The following is a 14549-nucleotide window of genomic DNA, read 5'->3' on the forward strand; positions in this document are numbered from 1 at the left end:
GAGTCACTGAGGTCGGTCATTGCGTCCATGGAACCGGGCGAGTGTCTGTCTTTAATAGACATCAAGGACGCTTATCTTCACGTGCCTATATGCGTCAGTCATCAGAGGTTTCTTCGGTTCGCAGTGGGTCCATTTCACTACCAATTTGTAGCCCTCCTATTCGGCCTGGCCACAGCTCCCAGGGTCTTTACGAAGGTTCTGGCGGCAGTCATGGCCCTGCTCCATGCCAGGAGGATTGTGGCGATCCTGTACTTAGACGATATCCTGGTGAAGGGTCCGTCGTTCCAGGGGACGGCGGACAGCTTGAACATTTTTCTAGACACCCTGGAGTGCTTCGTATGGGTCCTGAACAGGCAGAAGTCTTGTCTTTATCCATCGCAGCGGTTGACTTATCTGGACATGGTACTGGACACTTGTCAGGCCAAGGTGTTCTTGCCTCCAGAAAAACTATCCGCTCTTCGTCTGCAGATTCTTCCCTATGCTCAATTCCATACCAGAACGCTTCAGCGAGCCATTCTGTCCAGCTGGGATCGCTCCCCAGCCTCCTTGGATCGGCCAATGCGTCTCCTTGCCCCAGTGCATCGGGCCTTCAGATGGTGAATGGTCTCTCTGCGATATTGGGCCGACCATCTCAGGGGTTGTCCGGGCGGGTGCAGTCCGACCACTCCACGGCGGTGGCGTACATCAATCACCAGGGCGGCACCCGGAGCCCGACAGTCATGGAGGAGACGGCGCTGATTTTCAGCTGGGCGGAGAAACGTGTTCCGGCGCTGTCGGCAGTTCACATTCCAGGCGTAGACAACTGGATCGTGGACTTTCTCAGCCGGGAGTGCCTCGTTCCCGGCGAGTGGGCTCTTTACCCGCAGGTCTTTTGGGACATCTGCGAGAGGTGGGGTCAGCCAAATGTGGATCTCGTGGTTCAACAAAAAGGTCGAGGACTTCGTCGCATGGTCTAGGGACCCCAGGGCCCTGGCATGCGATGCACTGGTGATCCTGTGGAGTCGGTTCACGTTTCCTTACGTGTTCACGCCTCTTCCGCTCATTCTGCGGCTTCTCAGAAAGATCAGGTCCAAGGGACTGCCCGTCATTCTCGTGGCCCCAGATTGGCCGTGCAGGGTGTGGCACACATCCTTAGTCGCGCTTTTCGCCAACTAACTTTTGCATCTTCCTCTCCGGGAGGACCTGCTGTCGCAGGGGCCGATCTTCCACTCGAATTTAGGGTCGCTACATTTAACGGCATGGCTGTTGAAGCCGCCGCACTGAAAGCGTGTGGGTTTTCGGATGTGGTGGTCCAGACCATGACTCTGGCCAGGAAGCCGTTGTCTTCCAGAATCTACCACCAGACTTGGAAGTCCTACTTTAGTTGGTGCAAGCGGAGACAGCTGTCTCCCGTTCGTTTTTATTTGCCGCGACTTTTGGCTTTCCTGCAGTCGGGCATGGACTTGGGGCTGGCTCTCAGCTCTCTCAAAGGGCAAATGTCGACACTCAATTCTTTTTCAGCGAAATCTAGCTTTGTTTAGCGAAATTTAGCTTTGTTTTCGGAGGTTCAGACTTTTCTGCAGGGGGTGGCGCATGCTGCACCCCCTTTCCTTCCTCCGTCGGATCCTTGGGATCTTAATCTAGTGCTCATCGCTCTCCAATCTTCTCCGTTTGAGCCTTTGCAGCAGATGTCGCTGCGCTTCCTGTCTTATAAGGTGGCTTTTTTGGTTGCAATTACTTCTATCCGTATAGTGTCGAAGCTCGCGGCTCTGTCATGTCTGTCGCCCTTTCTGATCCTCTATCAGGATAAGGTGGTCCTTCGCCCTGTGCAGTCCTTTTTGCAAAGGTGGTGTCGACATTCCATCTAAATGAGGAGATTATTCTTCCTTCATTTTGTCCGAACCGTCTCATCCTCGAAAACAGTCGCTCTATACTCCTGGATCTGGTGCGTGCAGTGGGTATCTATCTGCCCCAGATGGCATCTTTTAGGCAGACAGCTTCCCTGTTCGTGATTCCAGAGGGGCCGAGACGAGGGCTGGCAGCGTCAAAGACTTCCATTTCCAGATGAATTTGTTTGACTATTGTGGAAGCGTACCGCGTTAAGGACCGGGCCCTGCCCTTCCGGGTGACTGCTTATTCGGCTAGGGCAGTGGGAGCCTCTTGGGGTGTGCAAGGCGGCAACCTGGTCGTCTTTGCATACTTTTCCTAAGTTTTACAGGGTGCACACCTTTGCATCTTGTGACACTTCTTTGGGGCGTCGTTTTCTGCAGTCACCGGATCTCTGATTGGCAGGGGGGTTGCAGTTAAGCCCACCCTCAGGGACTGCTCTGGAAAGTCCCATGGTCAAGGGCTGTGTCCCCCAATGAGACGGATGAGAGAGCTAGATTTTTGTACTCATCGTAAAATCTGTTACTCTTCTGTTCATTGGGGGACACAGCTCCCACACAGTTTTTTGTTTATGGGCCTTTTCGGGCCTGTGTGGTTCTGGGTTTGCACATAATATGATTTCCTTATATCTGGCTTCTCCTACTGATTTTGCACTAAACTGATTAGCTTGGTCCCTGCAGGAAGGAATATAGTTGAAGAGGGAGGAGCTTACACTTTGTGTACTTAGTGTCCGCCTCCTAGCGGCAACAGCTATACCCATGGTCAATGCCTTTGTCCCCCAATGAACGGAAGAGAAACTGATTTTACGGTGAGTACAAAAATCTAGTTTTTGCTGATCCATACTGTAGAAATGCTATGCCCAGCCCATATTGGTCATGTGTTTGGTGATTAATAAGTTACTGTTTCTGTATATGATCCGCAAAAAACGGATCTGAAAACCAAACGGATATGTTTTGTGCAATAACAGAACAGAAGAGGACTTAAATCAGAGAGAAAAAAAACTCAGATACGGAACAACGGATCAGTGAAAAACGGACCGCAAAACAACAACTGTTGTGTGCATGAGACAGATAGTAATACTTCATAAAATGGTTATCAATCAACATTTCCCATGTGTCTGCTTTATGTTGGCATAATTTTGTAAATGTAATTTTATTTTTTTAGGACATTAGAAGGCTTAGAAGTTTAGAAGCTATTTTTCAAATTTTCAAGAAAATTTCCAAAACCATTTTTTTAAGCACCAATTCAGTTATAAAGTGATTTTGAGGGACTTACGTAAGGTAAACCACCCATAAATGACCCAATTTTAGAAACTACACCCCTCAAATTATTCAAAACTGATGTTACAAACTTTGTTAACCCTTGAGGTGTTCCACAAGAATTAAAGGAAAATGGAGGTGAACTTTTTTGGTAGATTTTTTGTTAATCAGTTTTTTCTTGCAACACAGCAAGGGTTAACAGCAAAATAAACGTTAATATATATTACTCAGCAGTTTACAGAAATACCCCATATGTGGCAGTAAACTGCTCTATGGGCACGTGGCAGTGGCCAGAAGGAAAGGAGCGCCATATGGATTTTGGAGACAGATTTCGGTAGAATGGTTTTTAGGCACCATTTTGTATTTGAAGAGACCCTGACGTACCCCTACAGTGGAAGCCGTCAAAAAGTTACCCCATTTTGGAAACTACACCCCTTGAAGAATATATTAAGGGGAGTACTGAACATTTTGACCCCCTAAGCGTTTTACGGAATTTGGAAACACTTGGCTGTAAAAATGAAATTTAGTTTCTTCCAATAAAATGTTGCTTTAGCCCCAAATTTTTCATTTTCACAAGGTGTAACAGGAGAAAAAGCATTCCATAATTTGTTACCCATTTTTTCCTGAATACGGCAACACCCCATATGTGGTGGTGAACTGCTGTGGGGGCACATGGCAGGACTCAGAAAGGAAGGAGCGCCATACGGCTTTTGCAGTGCAGATTTCGATGGATAGGTTTATGAGTGCCAATGGTTTTTATTTTTTAAGTGATTGTCTTACGTGTGAGGCAAGGTGAAAAAAAATGGCTTGTTTGGGCACAGTTTTTATAAAAAAAACTTTTTACAGCATTCACCTGAGAGGGCATATAATGTGATATTTTTATAGGTTGTTACGGACGCAGCGATACCTAATATGTCTATAATTTTTATTTTTAGGTTTTACACAGTGAAATCATTTTTGAACAGAATAAAATCTTGTTTTTGTTTGCCATTTTATGAGAGCCCTATTGTTTTATCTTTTGGGCGATTGTCTTAGGTAGGGACTCATTTTTTGCGGGATGAGATGACTGGTACCATTTTGGGGTACATAAGACTTTTTGATCACCTGGTATTACACTTTTTGGGAGGCAAGGAGAAAAGAAATGGCTTTTTTTTACACTTATTTGGTTTTTACGTTGTTCACCTGACGGGGTGGATCATGTGATATTTTTATAGAGCAGGTCGATATGGACGCGGCGATGCCCAGTATGTTTACTTTTATTTTTTTTTATTTTTTTATTTTTATTTTTATTTTTTTTAATTCTTTTTCCACTTTATTTTTTGTCCCACTCTGGGACTTTAACTTTTGGGGGACTGATCCCCTTTACAATGCATTACAATACTTCTGTATTGTAATGCATTAGCTGTAAGTGTATTACTCACTGTACACTTAAAGCTTCCTGCCTGTGAGAGCTGGATCTCACAGGTTCTCACGGAAGGCAGCTACAATGCCTAAGGAAAGCATCAGACTGCCTTCCCTGCCTGGTCTAGATAGGTAATTTTTCTGCCCATAAAAGTAAAGAGGACCTTTCACGTTTTTATTTAATTTTTTACATTTTTTTTTACTAAGTACCTTTACAAGAAGGGTATGCTCCGCTGATGCTGCTATAAGTTTTCTTTTTTTCAAATGCCCCTTGGCTGCCCCGCTGTGCCCCAGTTCTGTTTTCGCACCCTGTATACTAATAGCATCGTACAGGGAGGATGTGACACTAGCGCTTCTTGGTGGGCATCTCCTGGCTGTGACTGTGATGCAGTCCAATCACAGAGAACCACGCCACAGCCAGGGAGAAGGAGACGCCCCACCGAGAAGTTCTGGCGTCTCCTCCCTGTACCGATGCTATCTATTAGCATACAGGGTGCGAAAACAGAACAGGGGCACAGCGGGGCAGCCAAGGGGCGCTTGAAAAAAAATAATAATAATAATTTTAGCAGCATCAGCAGAGTGTCTCCTGCTTCCAAAGGTACTTACTTAGTTTAACAAAAAAAAAAAAAACTGCGATAGAACCTCTTTAAAGCCATAACAAAACTGCACTTACAAAAGAGAAAAAGCAGTTCATTGACACCAGGTTTTGCCCTGCATTTATTTTTAACCTGGCAATAGATAAATATAATATACTTTATCATTTCTTTAAACTTTTTTATTTTTGCCAAAAAACAACAAACAAATGGACAAAACATAATGTGTATGAACCGTAACCCATTATTGACTATTCTGTCTTCTCTTAGATGATGTGTTCCTTCCAAAGGATTTAGACGGCATGGAAATGGATGAAATTGACAGAGAAGTAGAGTATTTTAAAAGGTGAGGATATTATGTTAAAAAGCATGCGTTATTCAGGTAAAGTGCATGGGAGTTTGGGGCCACACTGGCAGGGTCATGGTCACTGGAGTTATCTAGTGTGGGCAATTCTCTTTCCAGGATTTCTTCACTCTGACTGATAGAGGGTTAGGGTTCTCCCATCTCTCACTCTGAACTTCCCATTAGTTCTAATAGGTTCACAGATTTCTGCACTGATTCTGTTGTACTCACATGCAATCGAGAACTTACAGGCAGATTTTTTATGAAAATAAGTAGCATGCTAGTTGTTCGCACTAAAAAAGCAAACCATGAGTGCCATTGATTAACTGTGGGGCTATTCCTCGGACAGGTCTGCTGGACATCCTTGGCAGAAATCTGAGTGTAAGGCCTCCTGCACACGACCGTTTTTTCCCCCCATTTACTGGTCGTTTTTTGCGTTCCGTATACGGAACCATTCATTTCAATGGTTCCGCAAAAAAACGGAATGTACTCCGTATGCATTCCGTTTCCGTATTTTCGTTTTTCCGTTCCGTTTAAAGATAGAACATGTCCTATTATTGCCCGCAAATCACGTTCCGTGGCTCCATTCAAGTCAATGGGTCCTCAAAAAAACGGAACACATACGGAAATGCATCCATATGTCTTCCGTTTCCGTTACGTTTTTTGCGGAACCATCTATTGAAAATGTTATGCCCAGCCTAATTTTATCTATGTAATTACTGTATATGCCGAACGGAAAACGGAACAGAAACGGAAACACAACGGAAACAAAAAACGGAACAACGGATCCGTGAAAAACAGACCACAAAACACAGAAAAAACCATACGGTCGTGTGCAGGAGGCCTAATGGTTGCATTTCTGTGATGAATCTTTTAATAAAATACATGTCAGACTTGCAGTGTGAACATGCCCTAAGGGTACAGCTACATGGCGACACTGGTCGGGTCCAGGATCGCAGAGAAGTGGTGATCCCATAGAAATGAATGGAACTGCTGGATTTCTTGCTACTAGCAGGGCAATCCCATTTATTTCTATGGGATCACAGCTACTATGCGATCCTGGCCACTACCAGTGTAGCCATACCCTTATTGGACAGCAGCAATTAATGGTATGCCAAACTTTATACCATGTTCTGAAATTATCATTGCTCTGCATTTAGAGTTCCTCTTTAAAGCATACCTATAATTTTATGTTGCACCGCAATACTGAATATCTAGACAGCAGACGGCAGTAAATGCAAACATCCTACCAGGAAAAACTAACAATTACTGTAGACAAAGGGTGTCATTTATCATGAGGGGAATATTTGAAGTCAATTTGCTTGAGTCTGTGTTGGAGTACTTTGTGCCACATTTATCAAATGTCTCATGTTACTTGATAAATTTGGCTTGTACTTAGACCTAACACTTCTGTCTAGAGAAGCTACTCCAGTTTTCTTACTCCCCCCTCCTCCTGGAGTGAGAATGCAACATTTTTGAGACTTTTAAAAAACTCATTAACATAGCTAACCATACCCACTTTTCCCTTCCCCCACGACAGCACCACAGGGAGAGAGGATCCGCCCCCAGGGATCGGAAACCTGCAGAATACAAAGGTGGAGCCTCTCTCCCACCTCAGTGTTTTCCTGTCCCTGGAGGGGGGAACCTGCAGTTTTCTTTCAGGTACCGCTACTCTGCAAGTCCCAGAGGTTCTGGAGGACTAGTTGGTAACATACCTGCTGGGGTCTATCACCCATAGGTTGGTCTGGCAGGACCCTAGGTGCCGGTGGAGGTCTGGGGCTTCTATCCGGTGCTTGCAGCGGGTGCGTGTGCCCCTCCAGGGGAGTAAGGCCACGCAACACTGGAGAGAGAAAAGGAAGCAGCACCAGGGGGGTGATGTATTCCTATACACGCGGCCTGATCGAGACATTTTCCGGCGTGTGAATTCTGAGGGCAGAGCGGCTGAGTGCGCTTCACGAGGACACTTTCGGTAAGCATGTGCGTTCCATGAGACGCACTTCCGGTGGTGTGCGTTCCACGGGCGCGCGTCCGGTTTTGGGATCGCGCTCAATGCATGGTTTCCGGAGGAGGATCTCTTAAGAGAGCGCACACCGGCAGGTCTGTTGAGGTCACAGGCCACTGCCTCCCGTGAAGTTTATTTCTGCTCTCCTGTATAATACCAGTCCTGCTGGTAAATTCTATATGTCTGGTTCGCCTTCCATATCTCCAGAGTTTCTGTGATATTGTTTCTGTCTCACATTCTAATATCTTCCTAGCCTCATGGAGGAAGAAAAAAGCCCCGACCCGGCAGAAGGAGAGGTTCTTGCGCCGGTACTTAAGCTCATGTTTGAAGACATTTGGGGTAAGTGCCCAGTTCTATTTAATGAATTGATGTTTGGTCATTTATTTATTTTTAGACAAGACCCAGAAAGGTTTTGGCAAAACGAAAAAACAAAGAATGTGCGCTGTGTGGATGCCCTTTATCCTCCTCTTACGCTAAAAGGCTGTGCCAGCAATGCATAGATAAAACTGTTTCGGAAGAATCACCTTGTTTCCTAAAGAATATAAAGTCTCTCATTAGGTCGGAGTTCTTATCTGCCGACACATTCTATGATTCTATGTAGCATCTACGGTTGAAGCCCGATCCAAGGTAATTTGGTTAGAGAGGTTGGGGAACCAAATTCCTGATAAATGCCCCAGAGAACAAATCTTAGCCTCTATCCCTACCTTACAGAAGGCAGCAGACTTTATGGCTGATGGCTCTGTGGACTCTATTAGATTGTTCGCTCAGGCCTCCTCTTTTTCCAATTCAGCTCGGAGAGCTCTATGGTTAAAGAATTGGAGAGGATGAGACCTGTCTTCCAAACAACGATTGTGTGGTATCCCTTGTCAGGGAGAATTCTTGTTTGGCCCAGAATTAGACTCCCTTATAGAAAAGGCAGCTGATAAAAAAAAAAAGGTGTCTCTACAGGTTTTACCTCCAATTCCTTCTATAAATCTAGATGTCCCTTTCGTTCCTCAGGGTTCAGGGGGAGATGTCGTGGTAGCGATAAGAGCCAGAATTCCATATCTAGGGGGTTTGGGAGCAGAGGCTTTTTGTTCGGAAATTCCTCCTCTCAACCTAAGAAACCATCCCAACAACAATGACTCCAGAAGTTCTGTGGGAGGGAGACTAAAGTTCTTTCTTTTGCGCATGAGAAAAAGTGTGGGGGGAGATGGGTTCAGAACCTAATAAAAGAAAGTTTAAAACTAGAATTTCGCTCATTCCCCCCTCAGAGATTCAAGATCACAAAACCCCAGGGGTAGTCATCGGGTCTATCCGCAATGGAAGCGGAGATTCTGGAATTAGAGGAAAAACAGTACAAGTGACGAAACAAGGAGAGGGATATTATTCTCCCCTCTTTCTAGTAAAGAAACCGGACAATACCTTTTGCACTATTATAGACCTGAAACAATTAAACGGACGCCTTGTGAGAAAATTCAAGATGGAAACGGTAAAATCCGCAATCCAATTACTGTACCCGGGTTGTTTCATGGCAGTCCTCACCCTGCCGTAATAGTCAGGGTTCAGATTCGTCATTTCCAATATCAGGCACTCCCATTCGGTCTTTCCATGGCCCCCAGAATATTCACAAAGATAATTTCAGAGGTGGCATCCTTTATAAGGAAAGAGGATGTTTTATTCCTGCCATACCTAGACGATTTTTTGATCATTGCAAACTCTCAACAAAGTTGTATATCAGCAGTACATAAGGTGTCAAAAATCTTAAAACAATTGGGGTGGATAATAAATCTGAAGAAGTTCCGAATGGAACCAAAGACTCACCAGCTATTCCTGGGTCTCCTCTTGGATTCTATAGCCCAGAGGGTATTTCTAACGGAAGAAAAGATCACACACACACACACACAACATCAAAGTGTCTGTCCATTCGTATGGCCATGTTAATATTGGGGTCCCTAACCTCTTGTATACCAGCAGTGGCATTTGCTCAATTCCATACTCGAGCCTTACAGATGGAGATTTTTTTTGCCTTAAAAGAACGGTGGAGCTCTTTGTAGTCAGAAATAAGGATCTCAAAGAAATGTCTGACATGTTGGGAGATGAAGTCAAATTTAGATCAGGGAATCCCTTGAAATTTTGCCAGTCCAGTGGTGTTGACTACGGATGCCAGTCCCTTTTTGAATGAGGGGCCCACTTTCTAGACCGCTCATTCAAGGGAGATGGTCTCCGATGCAGAAGATGTTTGCCTCAAACGGAAAGGAATTACTGGCTGTGACGATGGCTTTGGAGAAAGCGATACCCCTAATTTCTTCAGATCATATAAGAATAATGTCGGACAATCGGGCGGCAGTAGCATATATAAATCACCAGGGGAAAACAAGATCTACTTCTTTCATGAGAGAAGCAACTTTTTTGTTTCAGTATCTGGAAGGAAGGGTCAGTCACGTCTCCGCCCTCCATATAACCGGCAAAGAGAATGTCCAGGTGGATTTTCTAAGTCGACACCAGTTGAGACAGGGGGAGTGGTCATTAAATCAGGAAGTCTTCTTAAAAATAGTCAGGTTATGGGGTCTTCCTTCCATCGATCTGTTTGCCACTAGAGCAAACAGGAAGGTGAACCGTTTTTTTGTTCTCTCAACCCGAAGGAATCCCTGTATGGGGTAGATGCTCTTCTCCTAAAGTGGAATTCCCCCTTGGGTTATGCTTTTCCTCCTTTCCAATTGATTCCACTGGTGCTCAAAAAGATCAGGAACGAGGGAGCGATAATGATATTAATAGCCCCCTTCTGGCCAAGGAGAGCTTGATTCTCTCTCCTAAAGACTATGTCGATATCAGACCCTTGGATACTTCCGAAGACTACGGATCTTCTCGAACAGGGGCCAGTGTGTCATCCAGACGTCAGGGGTTTGCATCTAACGACCTGGAATTTGAAAGGACGCTATGGACTAAAAAGGGGTTTTCTGAGGCCCTAGTGTCCCCCTTGTTAAAAAGTAGAAAGGCGGTAACTGTGTCAATTTATGCTAGGGTATGGAGAAAATACCTTTGAATTTTTAGGGGTCAGGTTCTGTACCATCAGAAACCTCTGTTTTCCAAGTCCTGGAATTTCTGCAGAAAGGGCTGACAGGGGGACTAGCTAAAAGCACTCTAAAAGTTCAGGTATCTACTTTTTATTGCCCTTTTTCATAGAAACTTTGCCTCTAACCCATGGTTGGGAATGTTCTTTAAAGCAGTGGACAGAATTCTAATGGTAAAATCTTCCATTATGGCCCTGTGGGATTTAAACTTAGTTCTGAATGCATTGACCCATCAACCATTTGAACCATGGTCTTCCTGTTCTGTAAAACTCCTTACTTTCAAGCTAGTTTTATTAATAGCTTTAACCTCCGGCAGAAGAATCAGCAAGATCCAGGCTCTCTCTATAAACCCCCCTTTTATATCAATTGCTGATGATAGAGTGGTTCTGAAACCAGATCCTGCCTTTTTGCCAAAGGCTCCATCTAGGACTAATAGACTTCAGGAAATTGTACTTCCAACCTTTTTTTTCTGATCCTAAGACTCAAGAGGAGAGTAGGTTACACTGTCTAGACATTAGGAGATGCCTTTTGCATTACCTAGATGTATCTAAGGATTGGAGGGAATCCTCTTCTTTTTGTTCTTTTTTTTTTTTTTTTTTCTTCAAGGGAAAGGTAGCCTGAATAGGTTCTCCAGCTAGATGGATTAAATCAGTAATTTCCCTAGCTTATTCCTTGTCTGGTAGTCCTCCTTCAAGCTCTCTTAAGGCACATTCCACTAGGGCTGTCTCCACATCTTGGGCTGAAAGATCTAATGTCACCATTGAACAAATCTGCAAGGCTGCCACGTGGTCCTCTCCTTCAACTTTCTACAAGCACTATCGTCTCTTCCTCTGATCTCCTGTTTGGTACCAGGGTTCTTCAAGTGGTGGCCCCCCTGTAAGCAAGGGGTGTTCTCTGTGGTGCTGTCGTGGGGGAAGGGAAATTACACTTACTGGTAATCGGATTTTCCAGACCCCATGGCAGCACCCTTCCTTATTCCCTCCCTGGGGTTTTCATGGTTCCTCCTTTCTCATGCACTGGGTGTAGCAAAAACTATATATATATATATATATATATATATATATATATATATATTATCACACACTGCCTGTCCATAAAAAAAAGGTTAACTAAGCAAATAGTTATGAGCCTCCTATTGGATAATTACTGCATGGGCGATTATCGATTAACTACAACTGGTGCAATGAGTTGCTTCTCATTTCTTAAACAACCATGTCGAAAAACCGCTCTAGTGGTCGTGCAAAAGATGTTAGTCTGTTTAAGAAGGGTCAAATCATTGGCATGCATCAAGCAGAGAAAACATCTAAGGAGATTTCAGAAACTACTAAAATTGGGTTAAGAACTGTCCAATGCATTATAAAAAACTGGAAGGATAGTGGGGACCCATCGTATTCGAGGAAGAAATATGGCGGGGAAAAATTCCTGAATGATCGTGATCGGCGATGACTTTAACGTTTGAAATCAAATCGAAGAAAAACAGTAGAACTCAGGGCTATGTTTAATAGTGAAAGTAAGAGCATTTCCACATGCACAATGCGAAGGGAACTCAAGGGATTGGGACGGAACAGCTGTGTAGCCGTAAGAAAACCACTAATCAGTGAGGCAAACCAGAAAAAAAGGCTTTGATTTGCTAGGTAGCATTAAGATTGGACTCTGGAGCAATGGAAGAAGGTCACGTGGTCTGATGAGTCAAGATTTACCCTGTTCCAGAGTGATGGGCGCCTCAGGGTAAGAAGAGAGGCAGATGAAGTGATGCACCCATCATGCCTACTGCTCACTGTACAAGCAGTGGGGGCAGTGCTATGATCTGGGGTTGCTGCAGTTGGTCAGGTCTAGGTTCAGCAATAGTATGTGCTCAAAGAATGAGGTCAGCTGACTACCTGAATATACTGAATGACCAGGTTATTCCATCAATGGATTTTTTCTTCCCTGATGGCACGGGCATATTCCAAGATGACAATGCCAGGATTCATCGGGCTCAAATTGTGAAAGAGTGGTTCAGGGAGCATGAGACATCATTTTCACACATGGATTGGCCACCACAGTGTCCAGACCTTAACCCCATTGAGAATCTTTGGGATGTGCTGGAGAAGGCTTTGCGCAGCAGTCAGACTCTACCATCATCAATGCAAGATCTTGGTGAAAAATAATGCAACACTGGATGGAAATAAATCTTGTGACATTGCAGAAGCTTATAGAAACAATGCCACAGCGAATGCGTACCGTAATCAAAGCTAAAGGCTTTTTTTTTTTTGGTGGCGACTTTTTTTTTGGACAGGCAGTGTGTGTGTGTGTGTGTATGTGTGTGTATATAATTAAATAATATATTCCAAAAAATAGAGCAGCACTCCAGGTTAATGTGGAAAGGGTTTGTGTGTGTATGTATGTATGTATATATCACACATGCATGCATACATACATACTTACATACATATTACACACACATACATATTACACACACACAAATAGAAAAATTAAGGCAGCACCAACCTATAAACAATACTGCGGGTATATATATATTAATGATAAACTAACTTGGGTTGGAGTCACTCACGCTCTGTAAACCACTGACGTGGGAGAGAGGCTCCACATTTTCATTCTGCAGGTTTCCTGTCCCTGGGGGCGGATCCTCTCTCTCTGTGGTGCTGTCGTGGGGGAAGGGAAAATCCGATTACGTGTAAGTGTAATCATCATTTTTCCACCCACATAACAAAACTGAAGTGAGTGGTGTAAAAATGCAAAAAGTCGCAAAATTTTGTCACGTGAGTGTAAAAAGTCTCAAAGTTTTGCACAAGCGCTTAAATTTGGCCCTATTTTGCGACTTTTTGATGCCAGAATTCTGGAGTGAAGGTATGATAAATCAGGACCAAACTATATGGGATACATGTATTTGTGGCTGCACTATATCTAAGTGATGAAGTTCACATGAAGCCATTAGCAAATGGTTGTATTCTCCTTGAAAGAACAATCCTAGAACATCTTTTCTGAGACCGCTGCATTGGGCTTCTCCTCTAGGTGTCACCTACCCCCTTGTCAGTAACATGTGTCTTCACACAGTCTGATACTGGCACTACTTATTGGATAGTGTCAATCTTTAAGTTGTCGATTTAGTGAATAACACGGGAATGACAAAACGCAGAGTTCTCAGAAAAGATGCATCAGAATTGGTATTTCTTTAGGAATATAAGTATTTACTAGAACAGCCCTGTCAGGAGAGCAGACTGGTCCACTACCATACATTAGGACATATGTAAAAAGCACTCGTATCCTTTGTCAGGTTATGACTACACAAAAATGGTAAATGACAATGTAAGATTGAGCAGACCATATCTTCATGTTATATCCTCATGAATTCCTGTTCTTTTGTAGGTTCTGCCTGGACTCTGCCAAACAAACACGCCAGAAAGTTGCTGTAAATTGGACCAATTTTACCCTGAAGAAAACCACTTCCAATATGGCACAGTGATGCCTGCACTTTCGAACACTCTTTCCCTTCTCTAACTCACCAGTACACCTCTAGTCCCCCGCTACTCTATTTTGCACTGACACAAACATTTGAGGGATTTTAATAATATATTTTCTTTTTTACTAAGAAAATTGGCAAAGTAACATTTCCAGCGCATTTCCTCCGGTCCGCGCTGTTGAAATCATGTAATTTTTTCTTTTTTTGATCTAGGGATGCAACTAATGAACTCTGTCTCTTCTGCTAGGGAAAAAAATCCAGTTTATTTTCCATCAGTGTCTATAACCACTTTCTTCTCCGAGGTCTCTTCATTCACATGTAGGTCAACCTAGGCAATAATATAAGATGTATCTTTATAAAGACTGACAGATCTTTAGATTACATTTCTGGAGTAGACCAAGAACACAGCCAAGGAATCCATAGCTAGAAATTCTTATTAGAGCTGTTATGAAAACAGTTGCATTTTTTATCCAATTAATTGAATTGGTTTCCATTTTGTAAATAGTTGTGTGCACATGCCCATTGGCAACATGTGATGTCCTATTTTATGCCATGCAGATGATAGCCTT

General features: G+C 43.7%; 1 protein-coding gene across 2 annotated transcripts in view; it reads left to right on the forward strand.

The window, feature by feature from the left end:
* Positions 1-14342, forward strand: part of FAM193B (family with sequence similarity 193 member B) — a 49752-nt gene extending 35410 nt beyond the window's left edge. Inside the window, exons 10-11 of one of the 2 annotated variants that reach the window (XR_005773908.1) lie at positions 5390-5465; positions 13887-13940. Coding sequence is in view for 1 of the 2 variants with exons in the window: in XM_040405440.1 (XP_040261374.1) it covers positions 5390-5465; positions 13887-13983 (173 nt within the window). In the remaining variant the exon portion in view is untranslated. Of the gene's footprint in view, positions 1-5389; positions 5466-13886 lie in introns of both variants that reach the window. The other variant, XM_040405440.1, reaches the window with a different exon arrangement.
* Positions 14343-14549: the final 207 nt, after the last annotated feature.

This window comes from Bufo bufo, chromosome 1, assembly GCF_905171765.1.
Source record: "Bufo bufo chromosome 1, aBufBuf1.1, whole genome shotgun sequence".
Classification (NCBI taxonomy): domain Eukaryota; kingdom Metazoa; phylum Chordata; class Amphibia; order Anura; family Bufonidae; genus Bufo; species Bufo bufo.